General features: G+C 41.5%; 1 protein-coding gene across 8 annotated transcripts in view; it reads right to left on the reverse strand.

The window, feature by feature from the left end:
* The window catches only part of PTPRT (protein tyrosine phosphatase receptor type T), a 1,173,155-nt gene that overhangs the window by 579,641 nt on the left and 569,871 nt on the right, over positions 1 to 23,643 (reverse strand). For all 8 annotated transcript variants that reach the window (XM_037810913.1, XM_037810912.1, XM_037810909.1 and 5 more), the window contains exon 7: positions 8,272 to 8,565. In XM_037810913.1, the coding sequence (XP_037666841.1) occupies positions 8,272 to 8,565 (294 nt within the window). The remainder of the gene's footprint in view (positions 1 to 8,271; positions 8,566 to 23,643) is intronic.

Consider the following 23,643-nt stretch of genomic DNA (forward strand, 5'->3'; position numbering starts at 1 on the left):
AATGATGGCAAATATGGGGTATGCCCCTACCTGTGGGCTTGGCATACGTTTGCAAGGTACCCCTTCACCCACCCAAGTCTCACCAAAATGTGACCAATTTGGTTTAGGATATAAACCTTTTTAGTGGCGGCCGCTGTTCATTTGCCTCCCCAACCTGTCCCATTAGTATGGACTACAACAAAACCAGTATGGGTAGAGCAGTGGCTGCTTACAAAAGAAAAATTAGAGGCTTTACATGAATTGGTTCAAGAACAATTGTACTTGCAGCATATCGAAGAGTCTTTAGTCCTTGGAATTCTCTTTGTGTTCCCAATAAAGAAAAAATCTGGGAAATGGAGAATGTTGACTGGCCTAAGAGGTGTTAATGCTGTCATTCAGCCCATGGGACCTTTACAACCTGGGCTCCCCAATCCTAGCATGATTCCTGAAAACTGGGCTTTAGTGGTCATTGATATTAAATACTGTTTCTTTTCCATCCCTTTAGCTGATCAAGATAAGGAAAAATTTGCTTTTACTATTTTGTCCCTTAACAATAAAACCCCCTCTAAACAATATCAGTGGAAGGTCTTACCACAAGGTATGCTAAATAGTCCTACAATATGTCAATATTATGTCGACCGTGCTTTACAGCCTGTCTATTTAAATTTTCCTAAAGCTTATATAATCCATTATATGGATGATATTTTGTGCTCTGCACCTCAGGAGACTGAAGTAGAAGCTTTGTTCTATGCTGTTCGAAAAGCTTTACAGAATTTAGGATTGCATATTGCTACCGACAAAGTGCAACGTACTTTACCTGTACAGTATTTGGGTTCTAGTATCAATAGACTTACAATTCAACCCCAAAAAGTACAACTCCAGAGATGCTGTTACCACCTTATTACTGCCTGTTATTTCAGAAGCTTCTCATTTTCACCTGCTTACTCATCTTAATGTGCAAGGACTCATGGCTCGATTTCCCCTTACTAGAACACAAGCTAAAGATATTGTTTCTTCTTGTCCTAATTGTCAACTCCTTACTGCTCCACCTTTGCAGGATCCTGGTGTTAACCCTCGTGGTCTAGCCCCCAATGATTTATGGCAAATGGATGTTACTCATATCCCTTCCTTTGGCCACTTAGCCACTGTTCATGTCAGCATTGACACGTACTCTGGCTTTCTTTGGGCCACAGCACAAACCGGTGAAACATTTTGTCATGTTCAAGCTCACCTTTTTGCCTGTTTTGCCTCTATGGGCTTGCCCCATGCTTTAAAAACCAATAATGGCCCAGCCTATACATCTGCAAAATTTGCTACTTTTACTACGACTTGGGGCATTCGTCATACCACTGGTATTACTTAAAATCCCCGAGGACAAGCTATTGTTGAGCGTGCCCATCATACTTTAAAAACTATGTTAACAAAACAAAAAGGGGGAGATGATGGAACTCCCCATGAACTATTATCAAAAGCTTTATTTACTTTAAATTTTTTAATTTTTATGAAAAACTGGGTGGCACTGCCACAGAACGACATTTTCCAGCTGAAAAGACAACACTGAAACATTATTTCCAGAAAGCACCTCTTATATGGTGGAAGGACATGCTAACTAATGAATGGACAATGGGTACTTTATTAACACGGGGAAGAGGTTATGCTTGTGTTTCCCCAGGTGATGGACGAGCACCACTTTGGATACTGGCCCAACGACTGAAGCCGTACCATGGACCCAGCAAAGAAAAGAGAATTCCTATGGTACGTCGAGCCACCAGTGATGCAGTTCCAGGGTCTGACACTGAAGACAACAGTGATCGGGCCAACACCCCGAACTAGGGAAGCCCAACATCCAACTTGGGGGCAGATAAAGAAATTATGTCAGGATGCTGAAAAACAAGTCCAACTAGACAAGCTGCCTATGACAGGTTCTAACCTGATGGCAGCAATGTTGACTCTTATTGCTATTGCTGTGAGTATATCTCCAGCATGTGCTCATTCTGGAAATTATACCTATTGGGCTTATATTCCTAACCCCCATTGCTGCAACAAGGCAACAGTTCGTTCAGTTTTCCCTCCTCCTCATTTTGGCTGCCTAGGTCCAAGCCATTGTTGGGCATGGAGGCCACAGGGCATAGGCTGCCAAGGAAACAAAACTAACCCTCTTGGGGGCATTGCCCCTCCCTTACATCACCCTATATGGCCCCGGAGGATGGCTGGTTAGCCAGAGACGGGTAAGATTCCTCAGGGAAGGAACAACCTAAGACAGGCACAGTCGCAGAGGGGCCATCAGGAGAAAACTTGGGGGCCAACAGAGGTGGGGCACAGAACCTCACCCCTCCAGCTTTGTGAGGGTCTGAACCCTCACCCCTTTTTAAGGGAGGTCTCCTGCCCCTGTGGCTACTTTGTTTCCCACGCCCAGCTCAGATCGGAGCCCAAGTGGCAGACAGAGATCTGGCCAGCAGCTAAAATAAAAAGGGGGATATGTGGGAAACTGAGTCTTCCATGTTGCCTGAGGCATATCTAGGGTGGTGGCTTAGAACGCTGAGCAGCAGGCCTGCATAGAATGCCCTGCAGGCCCGCCCTGTAAAGATGTGTGTCTTGTGACTACCATTGTCTTAAACCTAGATTGTATTCACCTGATGTAAACCTAGATTGTATACACCTGATGTAAATATAGGTATCTGGTGGGCTCTTCCCCCACCAGAGCACCTTTAGCATATACACCTGATCTGAAATAAATAGCTGGAGCAAGGCTGCATTGTAGTCCACTTAGCATGAGATGCAAGTGGGCCCCCTGCTCCCTTAATTCTTAGCTTTGTGTCCCTGTCTCATTCCTGCGCTGCCCTGTCAGCAATAAATATGCAATCAACCCTCAGGTGGAGGAAACAAGAACAAAGCACCCCAAATGAGCAGTGTGTGCCCTGACGCTGGGCCAGGCAAAGTCACTTTTCACTTGGAGAGTCAGAACTCTTGAGTCCACAAGGAAGGGGGTTCCCAGGCAAGGGTCCTTGGATTTACGAAAGTCAGCAATCCAGGGGAAGGGGGAGATTTTGTCGACTTGGCTTGTTGGATTGTTGTTTGTGATTCCATAACTAAGATGTGAACATCGCTGGCTGGAGTCTCTGGTTCAAGCAGGGCTTTTGAGGACGAAGGAAAGAGTCTTCTGAGGCATAAAAGGGACAACTTGAGGTTGCTGAAGACTGTTTTTGAGATGAGGAGGAACGTGTCTCCCAAGAGTAAAACTAGGACCCACACGTGGGTGTTACATGGTGAGCAGATCTGGGGTCATAAGTGGGCAGGATGGTATTTTTAAGACACCAACAAGCAGGTACCCAGACCATTAAAAGTGGTACCTTCAAGAGAGATGCAAGACTGTTTTACCTGTGTGATGTCCTAACCTTTCATCATCTCCACACCTGCCTTCCTTGGTTACTGACCTTCACATCCATTCTCAAGGTTATTGACCTGGGGTCTTCCTGTGAACTCCAGATAGTTGATGCTGGCAGCCTGCCTGCTATTCCCAGTCTTTCAACACTAATGGCTACACTCTGCCCCTAAATATAGCCCCATCCATGGTTCTACAGTAACCAGGATAATGAAATGGTCTGCCACATGGGAGTATGAACTTCCTATTCGAGGTAGCATCCAAGGTGTGGCTGGTGAATGTCAGACAGCCTTCCTAGGACCCAGTTCCCATTACTGGATGTCTGCTTTTGGGAATGTGCCAGAGGAATCCATCCACTGTTCTAGATAAGATGACCTCTAAGAGTCCAGACCATAGTGTAATCATCTTGTTCTAGAAATGGTATTTTCCCATGGACTGATGAAAAATGAAAGAATAAGGCCCACCGTCCAGATGCCAGTTGGTCCAGAGACATGGAAAAATAAGACTCCCTGTTTTGATATAATGATTAATAATAATAACATCCATAACATTAGCAGCAATAAAGTGACAGTTTTACTACAGACATCTAAACAGCACCATGAGCTTTTCAAAGGATTTTTAACATACATTATCACATTTGCTACCCAAACTGGTGTCTCAGAAAGGATGGTGAAGGATTAAACTGAGTAGGAACAAATTGATGAATGAAAAACGTAAATGAATGGGACATCTCAAGAGAATGGCATGAAGAAAGAGAATTAAATTGCTTTCATCAGTACTAAGAAGACTCTGATCCTAAGAATCCTGGTGCATCAGTTTTCATGGAGAAGGAAGAGGTGATTGGCTGCTCTCCTGAGCTCCGGAATGACATAAGTCCATTGACTGCTGTGGCATCTTCACCTCAAACACAATCTGAACTCATTCCCTTGCTCTGAAACCTGTTCCTTCCTTTATATTTTCCATCTCAGAAAATGCTACCACCACTCATCTCCCAGCCATCTAAACTGGATGTTTGGGAATGCCATCTTTGTTTCTCTTCAATCATCTCCACATTCCCAGACTCCTATCTGACAGTGTCTCCAGATTCTGGCCTAACTTGCTAAGAATCTTGCTCTGAATTCCATCCTATTTGGCTAGGATGCTGAGCCCTAGCCAAACTCTTGATAATCACACCCCCCCTTGAAGATTGGGCCCTTCTCCCAGTGCCCCAAGGATCTACCTGGTAACACAGTAGCCTGTCAGACCTGGCAGAACCAGGGTGCATCCCAACCTGCCCTTGCAAAATTGGACCCCTAGGATCTTCTTGAGCTACCCTCGAGCTTGTAGCTTACTGCCATCAAGTGTCTGCCTGCTCCTAGCATGTCTTTCCTGGGCCAGCCTCTGCCTGCCACCAGTGCCTAGCACCAAATTTGGCACAAAAAAGGAATTCAGTAAATATTTGATGAAAAGGACTGAAGCTGCAATGCGTAACACCCTTCCATCCTCAGCTAGTGTCCCTAGCTACCACCCAATCGCAACCCTAAAAGGACACTTGCGAGCAGAGGATATATCCAAGGCTGAAAATTCCATCAGCTCATATGGTGGAGAGCTCCTTCGGCCACTAGACTTGGCTATAAGCACTTAATTACTGTGACCTTAGTCAGATGATATCGAACTTCAGTTTTCCTACTGTAGAATGGAGAAAATATTTTCCTTCCATCTAACCCTGAGAACTGCCCAATAGATCAAGCAATATAATGGGCATACTACCAAAGTGGCATTGTGGTGTGTCGTAGTGTATCACCAGTTCTTAAATGCGGGCACACATCAGCATCACCCAGAAGGCTTGTTAAAGCACAGGTTGCTGTGTCCACCTCTCCAGTTTCAGGTTCAGTTCCCAGGTGATGCTGGTGCAGCCCCTCCAGGTACCACACTTCAAGAACCACTACTCTAGATAATTCTTAGAGCACTGCTTGTTCCACATCAACCCTGCTTTCCTCCATGAAGCATGCTCTTTCAACACTTGACTTTATGTTCCACCATTTTTACTGTTTTGTTAGAAACTTAACCAAGACTATAAATTCCTCTGGGCAGAAATTATACCTTCCACATACCACACTCTCTTTTTCTGTTTTGTTAAAATAATGAGTGCTTTCTCAGTGTGATTAATAATAGAATACGGAAAGGGGAAAAACTCAAGACTACCAACCCCAACAACATCTGACAATGGATATCAGCCCTGGCACTCTCGTAAAAATTAATTACAAGGCAAAGAACATGCTACCATCAGTGACAATGTGGAAAAGAGTATCTTCCTCATGACACATTTTTTAAAAATGTGGGTTATTCACAATTTTAGCTGCAACTTACTTAAACACCAGCATTTTTTGAAACATAAAACCACAAACAACATTTCAACTCATAATTTTTATAGTGATACACAATTGTGTTTTCTACATGTAAAATTCATTACACAGCCGTGGCAACATTTTGCAATAGATTGTAAATTTTTATTGATATAATCATCTTGCGATTGAATTTCAAAATGTATTATATAATCATCAGCAAATAAGTCTATGGGGACTACTAAAGTACTTTGAATATCATTTATAAAGTCCAAAAACCCTAGAAATGCTCACATTTACCCTGTATAAAGAAAGGCATCTCATCAGCAGGAGCAAATCAATGATTTTTATGGATAAACAGTGCATTGCAAAGTTGAGATAAGGTATTACCCGGTTTAAAACATATCCTATGTCCTTTTAAGATAGTTAAGTTTCATAATCAGCTTTCCTTGAGGAATTTTACCAAAGGCCTGTTTTTGAAATTAATCAAGAAAATGGCATCTCTGCTCAAGTTGTCCAATAACATTCAACAGAATATTCCCAAACCATGGGAATATTCACTATCCTTGGATTACTTACTGCTGAGACACACCACTGAGAGGCTGAAGAACTGCTACTGTCAATACCGGAATAACATGGCTTTGAGAACGTGAATCTGTTTACAACGTGATTGAACTGTCAGGGAACAATTATAAGCATAATGCAAATTCCTTACGTGTGAGCTCACATGGGAGAAACATGAGGGGAACCAGAAAACTCCACCCAGCCTACCTGAGCCACATCCGAATGTACCGAACATGCACCTCGCAAACATTCTCCTGTTAATTGTGTGTGTAGAGCCACACCCTTTGCACCTGGTGCTACAACTTTCTACTGATTTCCAACTACCCTCCTTCTACCACTTTGCAATAACCCACAGGCTGCCACCCTTCTGCCACCCACTGCCACCACAAACTTCAGGTCTTTCCAAAAGTAAAGCACTATATTTATTGTAGTACTTACGCATTTCTTAACTAGTATGATGCGTAAAATTGTGCTACCATTTGCACTAGGATTTTATCTTTTTTATGTGCCACTGATGAAGCATTTGAGCCTGGTGTCCCTAGACCCATTCCCCACCCCCACCCCCCCACCCCAAGCCTCCTGCTTTTTATTGTGTAACTTTGCAAGGTGTGGTGAGTTTCAGGGACATTATGTTGCATTATAGCAGAATGGACTGCATTTTACGTTGCTCTTTGTTCCATGGTGATCGCTATTGGCTCCCTCTCACACCGCCAGTAACCATCAGTATCTCCTTCTCCCCTGAAAGCCAAGGACTCATGCTGCCCACTTCCATGAACCCCACTGGAGTACCCCCAATTCTGTGTACCTCACTGTTGGCATTTTTGTCTCTCTTTCTTGTCTTTATTTTTTGTGGTGTAACCAAAAATCAAGAGCAGTGGAGTCAGGAAAACTGAGTGCAAATCCTGACTCAGCCACTGGCCAGTTCTTTGACCTTGGGCAAAGGGTTAAAAACATTAGTACTCTGTTCCTTCATGTACCTGTCAGGTACAAGTACTTATGCCAAATGGTTATTTAGAGGGAAAAAATAGCATTATATACAATAAAGGGATCTGAAACAATTATACAGTGAATTACTTCCGTGTTTTGAGTTGCATTCAGATTCCAGGCACATCTCAGGGATGGAGTCAGAGACTCAGTCCCAGCCAAGAGCCCCTTACTAGAAACACAGCACAAGCCAAGAGCTCTCAGGGACACAGTCGGATCCAAAGAACCCCCTGAGATAAAGTCCCAGCCAGCACACTCTTGGTGTGATCCAGGAAACTCAGAGAAATAGCTGGAGCCAGAGGCCCCAGGAAACACTAAGCCAGGAGCCTTTAGGGACACAGTCGAATCCAGAGGACCCTATGAGACACAGTTTGAACTGGCAGACTCTTAACAGCCAGGAAGCCCTCAGGGATACAGAGCCAGGAATCCATTTACAGACACTGTCAGGGACAAGAGGCATTTGAAATGCGGTTGGCACCAGGAGTCCTTCAGAAACAGAACTTAGTACCAGAAACCCTCCCTTAGGGAAACAGTCAGAACCAAGGGCTCAGGAGGGTCACAGGCCCAGTCCAGGGATCATCAGAGACAGATGGAATATGAAACACTTAGGGATACCAATGGAACCAGAACCTCTCACGGATATACTCCATGTGAGAACTTCAGGGGACACAGTCTGCACCAGGAGCCCTCAGGGGACACTGTCAGCACCAGGAGCCCTCAGGGGACACAGCAGTGCCAGGAGCCCTCAGGGGACACTGTCAGCACCAGGAGCCCTCAGGGGACACTGTCAGCACCAGGAACCTCTCAATGACACAGCTAGGGACAGGAGGTTCTTAGAATCACAATCAGAACTCAGATATCCCCAGTTCAACCCGAGCCAGGATGTCCTTCTGAGGTAAAACCAAAACTCTTCAACAACAGGAAGCACACCCAACATCAAAGAAGTTCAGGGTTGTTCTGGTCACAGAAAGCCAGGAGGAGGATCACTGACAGCAACTGCCAAGCCTCCCAAAACAGAGTCTGGAAAGGGGCTCTTACCTGCACACTTGGTCCTGGTGGTGAGGGGAGGTCCTGGTGGTCCCGTGCCCCCCTCACCGGGTCGGGTGAGTAGCACGCGGATCTCATACTCCACATCGGGGTCCAGGTGCCACAGCTTATAGTTGGGAGAGTCGACTATGTGGGTCTCGGCCCAGGTCCCTGTGGTGGTGCGATATTCCACCTCCTTCAGGATGATGGGGCCGTCTCCTATGATGGAGTTGGCATTTGGCTTGATCCACAGGTAGGTGGCTCCCACAGCCAGCAGCTCTGGGGGCGCGATGGGCGTGGGAGGCTCTGAAAGGCAAGCAGTCAGCAAAGGACATCAGACCCAACTGGTTTATAGGACAGAATCCACGCATATGGGGACCAGGGATGGAATTTCAGACATAGCCAAATAAAAGCAAAAATCCCTTCTCTTAGCCTCATTCATGTCCAACTTTAATTTTCAAGTTTTTGTATACAAAGGACTGAATGATATTTCTTCAATAACTATATTCAACATCCACCATGTCCCCTTCATTTAAAGAAAGGAAAGAGAAGAGGCAATTGTGAAAAAATGGTTTTTCTCGAACACTGCAAAGATGCCTGGGTTAATAATCAGTTTTCTGTCCTCAAATGAGAACCTGACTTTACTGAAGTTGAGCTGGTACAAAACCCGGGAGAGTCTACAGTTTACAGACTCTTCTTATATAGGAGCATAGAGATCATCATACGTTCTCCCAAAATAGTGATATAAGCTGAAGTAGTAAAGAATGACGGCAAAGGAAGAGCCAAGTCTCCTCTTCAACTCTGGCAGATTTTTCCAGTATTGTGCACCCAGTGGGAATCAAGGGCTAAGGGAAAAGTCATGCCTTTCTGCAACTTCTGTAACTTCAGCTAAATTGACTAGAAGTTCAACAAGCATTTATGGTGGCCCCTTTCTGGCAATGCATAGCCTTCTGCACTTCTTATTTACCAGGAATTATCACATGCCTTATTTTATTTTAATTCTCAGGACATTTTTATCCATTTAATGGATAAAGAACACTGGGAACCTGAGTGGTCCCGAATTCAACCACCAGCCCGGAGCAGGAAACAGAGGATGAAGCCCAGGTGGGCATGCCTTCCCAGGCCAGCTCTCTCCTTGGAAACTTGTTTGCTTCTTGATACCCACTTAAAAAACCAAACATGAACTGGACATATTATTTATTTGTAGCAAAAATAACAATGGAACATTAAAGAAAGAGAAAACGTGCCCCCTTCCTCTCCACCCAATATAACAGCAATGTTTGTTTTATTCATATACTTAGTTTCTTTTCATGTAGTTCTAATAATAACACATAGATCCAATGCAGACATGCCCCCCTGCCTCATTCAATATATCATAAGGACTCTGTACTAATACTTCATGGTCTTCACCATCACCCCTAATTGCTATAGAACTATCCATCAGGTAATCGCACTCTTCTCTAATTGTTGAACATGTGAGTTGTTTCAAATTATGTTATTGTAAATAATTCTGCAGTGAACATCCTAGAGAAAATATGCCAGTCCTTCTTGCTCAAATTTTCTTAAGATCAACTGTCAGGAGTGGGATTATCTCTCAAGGAGTAAAAGCAAGTTCACGTTTTTTTTTTGGAATAGAACTAGGAAGTGGTAGGGAAGAGGCAATTGGCGGTGGAGTACAATGTGGATTTCTCCAAGAGCATGTTGTTTTTGGTGGGTCTCTAGGCTATATATGTGGATAAATGCAGATACGTGTTTCAGTTTGGAACTCAGGTGAGGGCTTCAGGGTACAGGATAAGGGGAGACTCAATTCAGAGTTTTCCTTCTAATTAATTATCTAGCAACAAAGGTTCTCCAGAAACAGAATAACCGCTATGAAACAGGGATGGACAATATTTTCTCAGTGTGACTCAAAGCAAATCTTAAGGGACAACTTCAGATTGCCTCTATTACAGCCTGCCATTTGGTCAGAGAAGGAAATTAAGCAGATTAGTCAAGCTAGAAGCTTTTCTTTACAAAGCCATGGAGGTTATTACTCAAGACCTTGTTATCTCAAAGGTGTTTGCAAATTGATTTTTGGATAATTTGTTCCAGGTAGAGAAGTTAAGTTGGCAGGCAGATAATTTTTGGGCTCATCCTTTGTGCATTTTAAATATATAGACCCTTTGATCAGCATTATCAACTCTCCAGGGTTCCCATCAGTCTCCAGTGAGGCCCCCAAGGGTGATATTTTGTAGCTCTGTGATGACTCTGCTCAATTTCTTAATACAATTATTCATAGTCTGGCCCTGGATAAAATTAAGAGCAGCAGATTTCAATACTTGGGGCCTGAGCAAGTGGCCACATTAGGCTCTCTTCCATCAACTTCCCAACATAGATTTCTGCTATCCGATTTCAGGCATTAGCAGTTCTCAATTGCTGACCACCAGACAGAAAGTAAAGCATTGACCTTTCCAAATGTTTAGTCTCTTTTCATGTATTTCTGATGGTAGGTGCAAGTATAGGAAATATCCCCGTGAGTATATATAAATGTCCCCATCCCAGATGATTTAAAGGTTTACATGCCCAAGTACAAACTGATCAATGTGGTTCTCTCTCCCTCCCTCCACTCAAGAATATATCATGTAAGTCTTAAGTAAGTGTCTTGTAAGTATTAGGATATATATGTAAGCAAGCACCTTGTAGGTACAGAGTTTATCATGGTATTTGCTTGTATCTGGCATCAAAAAATCGTCAGATCATTGTTTTCTTTCCTTTTCTCTTTTTTAGTGACCCATTGACCTATAACTGCCATTCTTTAGAAGGCTCGGGTACTGGTGGTTGAAAGAGAGAGAACAGAGATGAGGCACAGAATTTTTTTTGTCAGTACCACTTTTTTAAAAAAGTTTACAAAAAAACATACTTATTTGCATCAATTCATCTCTATATCTGAGATGAACTCCTCAGCCAGGCAGTGTAAGAAAGGTATGGAGCCATCTAGTCAACCCCAAGGCATCAGGGAGGAAAACAATGCCCACGGCAGCTCACAACCTACTAAGCTATGGGAAAGGGCATTAGAGCTCAAGACACAGATGCCATTACTGCTCCTGCCTTTCTCCTCTTACACTTGAGATGTTTAAGTGATTAACCAGAAGGATCATTAAAGAAAGTCTATTCCAGTACTTTTTAACTTTGGGGGGTATATAGGCCCTTATAAAAATCTTGTAAAAAAAATTCCTAACTCTCTTTCCAGGATAATGCACTTGAGAACATTATCTACAGTTCGGCACACAATTTCAGGGGCTCATGAACTCTTCTGTGGGCCACACATGAATCTTTGAAGGGCTGACGTTGAGCATAAAGGATGTGTACAGATATTCTGCAGCTAGACAACATACCCGTAACATCTTACACTTCTTTGGGACCCTGAAGACATTTTTTGTTGCTGGGGCTGGAGATCAGGAGTTCAGTCATGTTAGGGTGTGGAATGTGATGAAGGGGTCACAGATCTAATACTTCTAGGCTCACAGGTCTCCAGACATCTGGGTGAAAATAAACATGTTAAGATTTCCACAGGACAATGGAAGTAACTGTCCAGATTCCCATGACAATGAACCACCAAGCACATTCATAGGCCTAAAATCTGAGTTAAAATATGTAATGGACAAAGATGAGACCCTGCCCATAAAATGATATATCTTATAGAGAAATCTTCCATGGAGGTCATGTTTCCAAATCCATCTTTCTCTCCACAAAGGGCTCTGCCTAACTGCCAGGAAGTAGCAGAGAGAAACTATCGGCAAAAGAAACCCCAACTAGTGTGCACTGTGAGCATCCCATGGGCCAGGCCGAGCACTGAGTAGAATTTAGTGGTAACAAGAAACGGAGGCCCTCTGCACCCACGGAATTGGAGGGTAAGGCAATTAAATCAATGATGACAATCAAGTGTAGTGAGGGTCATCACAGGGGTGACAGAGCAGTTATGAAAATTTTGAGGAGATCTACTCCTTTCTAGAGGTGAGAAAAACTCTTGCAGAGAGAGAAGGTGCCTAGGGGAGTGGACCAGTGGGCCCAGGCTTTCCAGCTAAGTCTGTGACCAAAGAGAGAATGCCCTGGATGTCCTACAGAGCTGAGTTGCTCAGGAAGGAATCACAAGACTGATAAAACAAACAGAAAGCTCAGAATGCTCATTTATTCACTCATTCTGCAACACTGAGTGCCCGCTGTGTGTCATACACGGTCCTTGGCACTGTGGACAGAGTGATGAACAAGAGTGACCTGATCCCTGGTTGCAGGGAGCTCACATTCTAATGACCCAAGGGCTGAGAGGAGGAGGAAAAGGAGAAGTAAGCTGCTCTAGAGGCTGTAGAGGAGACCTCACAGGAAGGGGAGGCCAGGTGGGCACTCACAGAAGAATCAAGAGATGCACGGCACACAGTGGAATATCATTCATCAAGGAAAAGGAACAAATGACTGATACGACAACACAGGCGAATCTGAAAAAAATTCATGGTGACAAAGAGAAGAAGGTACAATGATTCCATTGATAAGAAATTCTAGAACAGGTAGAACTGATCTCTGGGGATAAAATTCAATTGTGGGTACTTATGGGGTCAGGAACTAACTGGTATGAATCAGGAAAGAACCTTCAGAGGTGTTGGAATGTTTTACATATTGCTTTGGGTGACTAAATAATACAAATTAGGAGGCGGGGCAAAATGGCAGACTGGTAAGCTGTATGTTTTAGTTACTCCTCCAGGAAAGTAGGTAGAAAGCCAGGAACTGCATGGACTGGACACCACAGAGCAATCTGACTTTGGGCATACTTCATATAACACTCATGAAAATGTGGAACTGCTGAGATCAGCAAAATCTGTAAGTTTCTGCGGCCAGGGGACCCGTGCTCCTCCCTGCCAGGCTCAGTCCCGTGGGAGGAGGGGCCGTCAGCACTGGGAAGGAGAAGGGAGAACTGCAGTGGCAGCCCTTATCGGAAACTCATTCTACTGATCCAAACTCCAACCATAGACAGACTGAGACCAGACACCAGAGAATCTGAGAGCAGCCAGCCCAGCAGAGAGGAGACAGACATAGAAAAAAAGCAGCACGGAAAACTCCAAAATAAAAGCAGAGAATTTTTGGAGTTCTGGTGAACATAGAAAGGAGAAGGGCAGAGCTCAGGCCCTCAGGCTCATATGCAAATCACGAAGAAAAGCTGATCTCTCTGCCCTGTGGACCTTTCCTTAATGGCCCTAATTGCTTTGTCTCTTAGCATTTCAATAACCCATTAGATCTGTGAGGAGGGCCTTTTTTTTTTTTTTTTTATTCCTTTTTTCTTTTTCTAAAACATTTACTCTAAGAAGCCCAATACAGAAAGCTTCAAAGACTTGCAATTTGGGCAGGTCAAGACAAGAGCAGAACTAAGAGAGCTCTGAGACAAAAGGCAATAATCCAGTGGCTGAGAAACTTCACTAGACACCACAACTTCCCAAGAAAAGGGGGGTGTCCGCTCACAGCCATCATCCTGGTGGACAGGAAACACTCCTGCCCATCGCCAGCCCCATAGCCCAGAGGTGCCCCAGACAACCCAGTGTGACGGAAGTGCTTCAAATAACAGGCACACAACACAAAACTGGGCGTGGACATTAGACTTCCCTACAACCTCAGCTGATTGTCCCAGAGTTGGGAAGGTGGAGCAGTGTGAATTAACAATGCCCCATTCAGCCATCATTTCAGCAGACTGGGAGCCTCCCTACACAGCCCAGCAGCCCAGAACCACCCTGAGGGGACGGCACTCACCTGTAACATAGCACAGTCATCACTCAACAGAGGACCAGGGGGTGCACGGCCTGGAAGAGGGGCCCACTTGCAAGTCTCAGGAGCCATATGCCAATACCAAGGACTTGTGGGTCAGTGGCAGAGACAAACTGTGGCAGAATTGAACTGAAGGATTAGACTATTGCAGCAGCTTTAAAACTCTAGGATCACCAGGGAGATTTGATTGTTAGAGCCACCCCCCCTCCCTGACCGCCCAGACACACGCCAATTATACAGGGCGGGCAACACCAGCTACACACGCAAGGTGGGTACACCAATTGGACCCCACAAGACTCACTCCCCCACTCACCAAAAAGGCAAAGCAGGGGAGAACTGGCTTGTGGAGAACAGGTGGCTCATGGACGCCACCTGCTGGTTAGTTAGTGAAAGTGTACGCCACGAAGCTGTAGATCTGATAAATTAGAGATAAGGACTTCAAGTGGTCTACAAATCCTAAAAGAACCCTATCAAGTTCAGCAAATGCCACGAGGCCAAAAACAACAGAAAATTATAAAACATATGAAAAAACCAGACGATATGGATAATCCAAGCCCAAGCACCCAAATCAAAAGATCAGAAGAGACACAGCACCTAGAGCAGCTACTCAAAGAACTAAAGATGAACAATGAGACCATAGTACGGGATACAAAGGAAATCAAGAAGACCCTAGAAGAGCATAAAGAAGACATTGCAAGACTTAATAAAAAAATAGATGATCTTACGGAAATTAAGGAAGCTGTTGACCAAATTAAAAAGATTCCGGACACTCATAGTACAAGACTAGAGGAAGTTGAACAACTAATCAGTGACCTGAAAGATGACAGAAAGGAAAATGAAAGCATAAAAGAAAGAATGGGGAAAAAAATTGAAAAAATCAAAATGGACTTCAGGGATATGATAGATAATATAAAACGTCCTAATATAAGACTCATTGGTGCTCCAGAAGGGGAAGAAAAGGGTAAAGGTCTAGGAAGAGTATTCAAAGAAATTGTTGGTGAAAACTTCCCAAATCTTCTAAACACCATAAATACACAAATCATAAATGCTCAGCGAACTCCAAATAGAATAAATCCAAATAAACCCACTCCGAGACATATTCTGATCACACTGTCAAACAAGGAAAAGAAGGAGCAAGTTCTGAAAGCAGCAAGAGAAAAGCAATTCACCACGTACAAAGGAAATAGCATAAGACTAAGTAGTGACTACTCAGCAGCCACCATGGAGGCAAGAAGGCAGTGGCACAATATATTTAAAATTCTGAGTGAGAAAAATTTCCAACCAAGAATACTTTATCCAGCTAAGCTTTCCTTCAAATTTGAGGGAGAGCTTAAATTTTTCACAGACAAACAAATGCTGAGAGAATTTGCTAACAAGAGACCTGCCCTACTGGAGATACTAAAGGGAGCCCTACAGACAGAGAAACAAAGAAAGGACAGAGAGACTTGGAGAAAGGTTCAGTACTAAAGAGATTTGGTATGGGTACAATAAAGGATATTAATAGAGAGAGGGGAAAATATATATATGCCAAACATAAACCAAAGGATAAGATGGCTGATTCAAGAAATGCCTTCACGGTTATAACGTTGAATGTAAATGGATTAAACTCCCCAATTAAAAGATATAGATTCGCAGAATGGATCAAAAAAAAATGAACCATCAAGATGTTGCATACAAGAGACTCATCTTAGACACAGGGACACAAAGAAATTGAAAGTGAAAGGATGGAAAAAAATATTTCATGCAAGCTACAGCCAAAAGAAAGCAGATGTAGCAATATGAATCTCAGATAAAATAGACTTTAAATGCAGGGATGTTTTCAGAGACAAAGAAGGCCACTACATACTAATAAAAGGGGCAATTCAACAAGAAGAAATAGCAATCATAACTGTCTATGCATCCAATCAAGGTGCCACAAAATACATGAGAGAAACACTGGCAAAACTAAAGGAAGCAATTGATGTTTCCACAATAATTGTGGGAGACTTCATCACATCACTCTCTCCTATAGATAGATCAACCAGACAGAAGACCAATAAGGAAACTAAAAACCTAAACAATCTGATAAATGAATTAGATTTAACAGACATATACAGAACATTACATCTCAAATCACCAGGATACAAATACTTTTCTAGTGCTCACGGAACATTCTCCAGAATAGATCATATGCTGGGACATAAAACAAGCCTCAATAAATTTAAAAAGATTGAAATTATTCAAAGCACATTCTCTGACCACAATGGAATACAATTAGAAGTCAATAACCATCAGAGACTTAGAAAATTCACAAATACCTGGAGGTTAAACAACACACTCCTAAACAATCAGTGGGTTAAAGAAGAAATAGCAAGAGAAATTGCTATATATATAGAGACGAATGAAAATGAGAACACAACATACCAAAACCTATGGGATGCAGCAAAAGCGGTGCTGAGGGGAAAATTTATAGCAGTAAACACATATATTAAAAAGGAAGAAAGAGCCAAAATCAAAGAACTAATGGATCAACTGAAGAAGCTAGAAAATGAACAGCAAACCAATCCTAAACCAAGTAGAAGAAAAGATGGATTGAGCCCTCTACCATAGGTTTAACCCTTGGGAAGACAGTTGCTGTAAAGGAGGGGCTAGGCCTCCCTATATTTGTGCCTAAGAGCCTCCTCCCGAATGCCTCTCTGTTGCTCAGATGTGGCCCTCTCTCTCTAGCTAAGCCAACTTGAAAGGTGAAATCACTGCCCTCCCCTCTACGTGGGATCAGACACCCAGGGGAGTGAATCCCCCTGGCAACATGGAATATGACTCCCGGGGAGGAATGTAGACCTGGCATCGTGGGACGGAGAACATCTTCTTGACCAAAAGGGGGATGTGAAAGGAAATGAAATAAGCTTCAGTGGCAGAGAGATTCCAAAAGGAGCCGAGAGGTCACTCTGGTGGGCACTCTTACGCACAATTTAGACAACCCTTTTTAGGTTCTAAAGAATTGGGGTAGCTGGTGGTGGATACCTGACACTATCAAACTACAACCCAGAACCCATGAATCTCGAAGACAATTGTATAAAAATGTAGCTTATGAGGGGTGACAATGGGATTGGGAAAGCCATAAAGACCACACTCCACTTTGTCTAGTTTATGGATGGATGAGTAGAAAAATAGGGGAAGGAAACAAACAAACAGACAAAGGTACCCAGTGTTCTTTTTTACTTCAATTGCTCTTTTTCCCTTTAATTATTATTCTTGTTATTTTTGTGTGTGTGCTAATGAAGGTGTCAGGGATTGATTTAGGTGATGAATGCACAACTATGTAATGGTACTGTGAACAACTGAATGTACGATTTGTTTTGTATGACTGTGTGGTATGTGAATATATCTCAATAAAATGAAGATAAAAAAAGAGAGAACAGTAATGAGCAGTGAACGCACTCACAAATATGTGTATGGATAAATAGATAAATAGATGGTAATTTTAAATAATGATACAGCACATGAAAAATCTACAAATAGTCTGGAACAAAAAGTACTAGGGGATTTGGCAAAATCAATAAATTGCAGTGGGAGAAAAAGTAAAAAAAAAGAAAAAGACTTTCCTAAAGGCAATTTAGAGGAAAAAAAAATGAAGTTCTGAGACATGTTACAGAATGTATAAACCTTGAAAATATTATGCTAGGTGAAGTACACACAAAGGATATGAAATATCTAGGCCAGTCAAATTCATAGATACAGAGAGTAGATAAGAGCTTATCAAGAGCTGAGGGGAGTGGGAAATGGGGAGATAGTGTTTAATGGGTACAGAATTTCCATTTGGGGTGATGAAGAAGCTTTTGTAATTGATGATGGTAATGGCTGCACAACATTGTGAATGTAATTAATGTCACTCAATTGTGCAGTTAAAAAGGATTAAAATGGCAAATTTTATGGAAATATATATATTTACCACAATTAAAAATCCAAGTATGGCAGCATGGAAACAAAGGGAGAAGAGGAGTTCAAGAAATGGGGAGAGTTCAAGGTCAGATACCAAGGTCATATACCACAGAGCAGTTCAGCCAGACAAGGAATAAAACGTCCATCAATGACCTTGGAATTAGGAAGTCACTATTGAATTTGTAGTTGTTTCCCTGAAGTGATGATATAAAAATTATTTTGTATACATTATACACATACATATGCCTGTATTTTAATCATTGTTATAAATTTTAATGTCTATAATTTTAATAAGAATATGTAGTTATTAAATATGCTAATGTATCATGGTTTGAATATTTAGTTCTCAATTATCTGGCATTTGAATTTGTTTTTAATTTTTACCATTATAAATAATGGCATAAGTGTCTTTTTTCAATAAAATGCTAAAACTTTAAAAAATAAATAAATAATACAAATTAAAACAACTGCCTCTGGTGGTATGCTTGATTGGAAGGGGGCATGAGAAAACTTTCCAGGGTGATAAAAAGTTCTGTATCTTGATTAGGGTGATATAAAGCTCAAACTGTAAAATATAGGTATTTTGCTGTTTTAACTGTACTGCAAAAAAAAAAAAAAAGAGGAAAAAAAAAAAAAAAACAGCAGGTGGGAAGAATGACAGTAAATCATACTTGGAACTAAGCCCCAGAAAATCTGGAAGGGAGAAGCCTTTAATCCAGCACCATACCCCTCCAAGCAGTTCTATCATTACCATCCGATGCCTGAATTCTTTTCCTACTAGTTTTCCCAAGAAGAGGTTGTCCAGGGCCAAGAGTTCCCGTTCACAAGTCTTCTCACATATGGCACAGCTGAATCCCTCTCTTCATCTGCAAGCCAGAAGTAAGGATTTGACATTTGTCAATACCCTCTGCTCACCAAGTCTGGAGCCAAATCAAGGTGGGGGAGGGGGGCTCTGGCCCGAGATGGGGAGATGGCACTGGGGCACTGGCCCCTTCCAGCCAGGCGTGGAAGCGCCACAGAGACAAGGACCTCAAGAGTCATCCTCGAGGCCCAGGCAGCAGCTGTCCCTGAGCTGCCAAGGCTTGCCTGCAACATCTAGGTGAGGAGGTGACCCCTCACAGCAATTCCGCCTCATCCTCAAGCAGCCATCTCCAGACCAATTGTGTCTTTCTTTTCCCTGCTGTGAGCACTTGTAACAGTTTGACTTCCCAGAAATTCCTCCAGAGAGCAAAAGTGCTTTAAATAGCTGGAGTGTGAGCTTTGCGTATATGTACTGTCTGCTCCAGACAGAAACCAAACGTTTTGAGAAAAACTGCATGTTACTAAGATGTCAAGTGAGCTGTGATATGTCTCAGGTGAACATAACCTGGCTTCAATACTTTACCCACCTCTCCGCCCACACCTTATCAACTCTTTAATTGCTTTTTCATTTACTGACTGATATGGGTCTGTGGGAACACCTGCCTCCTACACCCAACACACACACACACACACACACACACACACACACACACACACTTTTTTTCCTTTCCACTTCTGTACTTTTGCACATGCCACTTCCCCCAGTTGGAACATCTTTCCTTTTAATTAAGCCATGCCCACTTTTCAAATATGCTTCACAACCACTTAGTCTTGTGGGGCACAAGGATGGGTACAGTGACGATGTTTGAAAGCATCTTGTTGATTTAATATTCTCCTGATCAGGACATAACACTGTTTCATAAAATAATGGATCAAGGATCTCAAAGGAGAAGGGAAACAAGCTTGGGGCCAGGGCCAGATGTGTGATCAGACAGGCCACTCAATCTTCACAGTCCTCAACTTCTTCATCTTTTTGATGGAAGATTGTTTACAATTTGAATTATAAAAGTATCTAAGTTCTCTACCAGGGAGTTTAAGTACATGTATTCACTGACTCTGCCCTAACTATGTGCTGTCTGCAGCAGCCCCTGCCTTCTCATTCCTTCCTGGTTTAGAGCGGACATAGCATCTGATCCACCAGCAGATGCCAACGGGAATATTAGTCTTTAGGCCCTAGCCTAATGTATGGTCAGTGTTCAATAAACATTTGATGACTTACTTAAACAGATAGAGGGAATACAGGCATACCTCATACATATTGCGGGTTCAGTTCCAAACCACCCAATAAAGCAAATATTGCAATAAAGCGAGTCACACAGATTCTTTGGTTTCCCAGTGGATATAAAAGTTATGTTTGCATTATACTGTTGTCTATTAAGTGTGCAATGTATATGCCTTTATTAAAATGTGACATTGAGACACAATAACATGCTGTTGGGAAAATGGCGCCAATAGACTTGCTTGACCAGGGTTGCCACAAACCTTCAATTTGTAAAACAAACACAGTATCTCTGAAGTGTAATAAAGCAATGTGCAATACAACTAAGTATTCCATATTAGATAAATTCTCCCAAATAAGGGAGGAGGGGTGGCAAAAAAGGGATGAAAAAGAACACAGAGAACATTATAGAGAACAGCGGATGGATATCCAAGCTAAGACGGATTTGGGGGAAGATGTCAAAATGAAGCAGAAGCACTAGTCAGAGACATAACTGAAGAAAACTTCCTGGATATTACATTTTCAGACTAAAATGAACTCATTAAGTTTTAATAAAATCAATGATGAGAGTGACTCTTACGCACATAATGGCAATACTTCTAAAATACAAGATGAAAGAAAAATTCCTATGAGCTTCTAGACAGAAACAGTCACCAAAACAAAACCAAAAATAAAACGTTAAATTCATCACTTCAGGTTGAAACACTGGGATATGATGACAAATGATGATACAGTAAGAATATTCATGAATAACAGCAGCCACAGCTAACTTCTGCTGCAAGATTTTATGCAGGTGTCACTGTTCTCAGTGCTTTAAAATATTAACTCATTAAATTCTCACAGAAATTCCGTGGATCCATACTATTATGAAACACATTTTCCTCAAAAGTCAAAAGAGATGCAGATTAAGTAATTTACCCAATATCAAACAATTAATAACTGAAAGGCTCAGGATTCAGTATGAGGCAGCCAGCCTGGGAATTTGCATTCCCAACCACAACAATATAACACACATGGGGTTTTAAGGGAATGTTTAAAGTGCCAAGAATGTTATAGCCAGCTAAGTTGTTATGCATGTGCAGAGATGATAGCAAGGCACTCTCAGATTCTGAAGAATGCAGAAAGAATACTATCTACTGCCTTTTCTAAAGGAAAAAAATTACTTGAAGACATATACATCAGTCTACATTGGACTAATCAAAATCACAACTCAGGAAGGGTAAATTGGGATATTAAAAGAATCAGTCCCATGGAATAATCAGCTATGAGAGGACTCTTCTTTTTCAGATGAGATTCTAGAAGAGGATCACTGCCCCATGCCATAATGAACTGGACACATAATCCAAACTGTGAGGAAAGACAGACCCTTGTGCTTCTCTTCCTGACGGCATTTAATAATGCTTAAACACAAGCAATTTTATTAGGAATAGTTAATCCTTGCTTTGGCAATAATCCTGAAAAAGGACAAGACAGTTTCCTTTGGAAAAATTTCTCCCTCAATATTCGCAGATAAACAGAAGCAGAGAGGGTTTGTTAACAAAAGACCCGTCCTACAGGAAATACTAAAGAGAGTTCTGCTGGCTGTAAAGAAAATACAGGAGATAGAGGCTTGGAGTAAAGTATAGAAATGATGATTATTAGTGAAGGTAGCTAAATGGATAAAAAGAGAAAAAAAGTAGATCTGACAGGTAAAAGCCAAAGTATGAAATGGTTGAGATGAGTACTGCCTTTATAGTAATAACATTCAACTAATGTTAATGGATTAAAATCCCCAGTCAAAAGACATAGATTGGCAGAATTGTTAAAAAAATACGATCTGTCTATATGCTATTTACAAAAGACTAATTTTAGACCCAAAGATACAAAAACGTTGAAAGTGAAGCGATGGAAAAAGATATTCCATGCAAGTAGTAACAAAAAAAAAAAAAAAAAAAAAAAAAGGAAAACAAAACTGAGGTAGCTATACTAATATCAGAAAAATGGACTTTAAATGCAAAAATGTTATGATGCAAAAAAGGATACTATATACTTATAAAATGAGCAATTCACCAAGAAGAAATAACAATCATAAATATTTATACATCTAATCAAGGTGCCACAAAGTACACAAGGCAAACACTGGCAAAACTGAAGGGAGTAATAGATGTCTCTAGAATAATAATAGTGGGCGACTTCAACACACCACTCTCTTCAATAGATAGAACATATAAACAGAGGATCAATAAGGAAGGGAACTTAAATAATATGATAAATGAACTAGATTTATTCATTCATTTCATTCATTCATTCACATTTATTTAAAACACTGCAACCCCAAACAGCAGATATACATCGTTCTCAAGTGTTCATGGATCATTCTCCAAGATAGACCATATGCTAGGGCACAAAACAGGTCTTAACACATTTTAAAAGACTGAAATTTTACAAAACACTTTCTCTGGTCATAATGGAATGAAGCTGGTAATCAATAACAGCTTGAGGCCTGGAAATTTCACAAACACATGTAGGTTAAACAATACTCTCTTAAACAAGCAGTGGGTCAAACAACAAATTGCAAGAGACTAAAGAAAAACGAGAACACTACATACCAAAACTTTGGGATATAGCAAAAGCAGTGTTGAGGGGGAAATTCATAGCTCTTAATGCCTACAATAAAAAGGAAGAAAGAGCTAAAACCAAAGACCTAACTGAACAACTGGAGAAACTAGAGAAAGAACAGGAAACTAATCCCAAAGCAAGTAGAAAGGAAGTAATAATGAAGATAAGAGCAGAAACTAATGAAATGGAGAACAACAACAACAACAAAAAAACTAGAATCAATAAAACCAAAAGTTAGTTCTTTGAAAAGACCAACAAAATTGACACGCCCTTAGCTAGACTGACTAACACAAAGATAGAAGATGCGAATGAATAAAATCAGACATGAGAAGGGGTATATTACCACCTGAAGAAACAAACTTCATAAGACGACATTATGAACAACTGTACGCTAACAAACTAGACAACTTAGATGAAATGGACAATTTCCTAGAAACACACAAAAACCTATAATGACTTGAAAAGAAATAGAAGACCTCAACAAACCAAGCTCAAGTAGAGGGATTGATCAGTCATCAAAAACCTCCCAACAAAGGAAAGCCCAGGACCAGATAGCTTCACAGGTGAATTCTACCAAGCTTTCCAAGAAGAATTAACACCAATCCTGCTCAAACTGTTCCAAAAAATTGAAGAAGGAACACTACCTAACTAATTCTATGAAGCCAACATTACCCTAATACCAAAGCCAGATAAAGATACTATAAGAAAATTACAGATCAATCTCTCTAACAAATATAGATACAAAAATCCTCAACAAAATACTTGCAAGTAGAATCCAACATCACATTAAAAGAATTAGAAACCATTTATCAAGTGGGTTTTATTCCAGGTAAACAAGGGTGTTTCCACACAAGAAAATCAATTAATATAATACACCACGCTACCAAATTGAAAGGGAAAAACCACATCATTGTCTCAATTGATGCAGAAAAGGCATTTGACAAAATTCAGCATTCTTTCTTGACAAAAATCTTTCAAAATGCAGGAGTTGAAGGAAG

Source organism: Choloepus didactylus, chromosome 19, assembly GCF_015220235.1.
Source record: "Choloepus didactylus isolate mChoDid1 chromosome 19, mChoDid1.pri, whole genome shotgun sequence".
Taxonomy (NCBI): domain Eukaryota; kingdom Metazoa; phylum Chordata; class Mammalia; order Pilosa; family Megalonychidae; genus Choloepus; species Choloepus didactylus.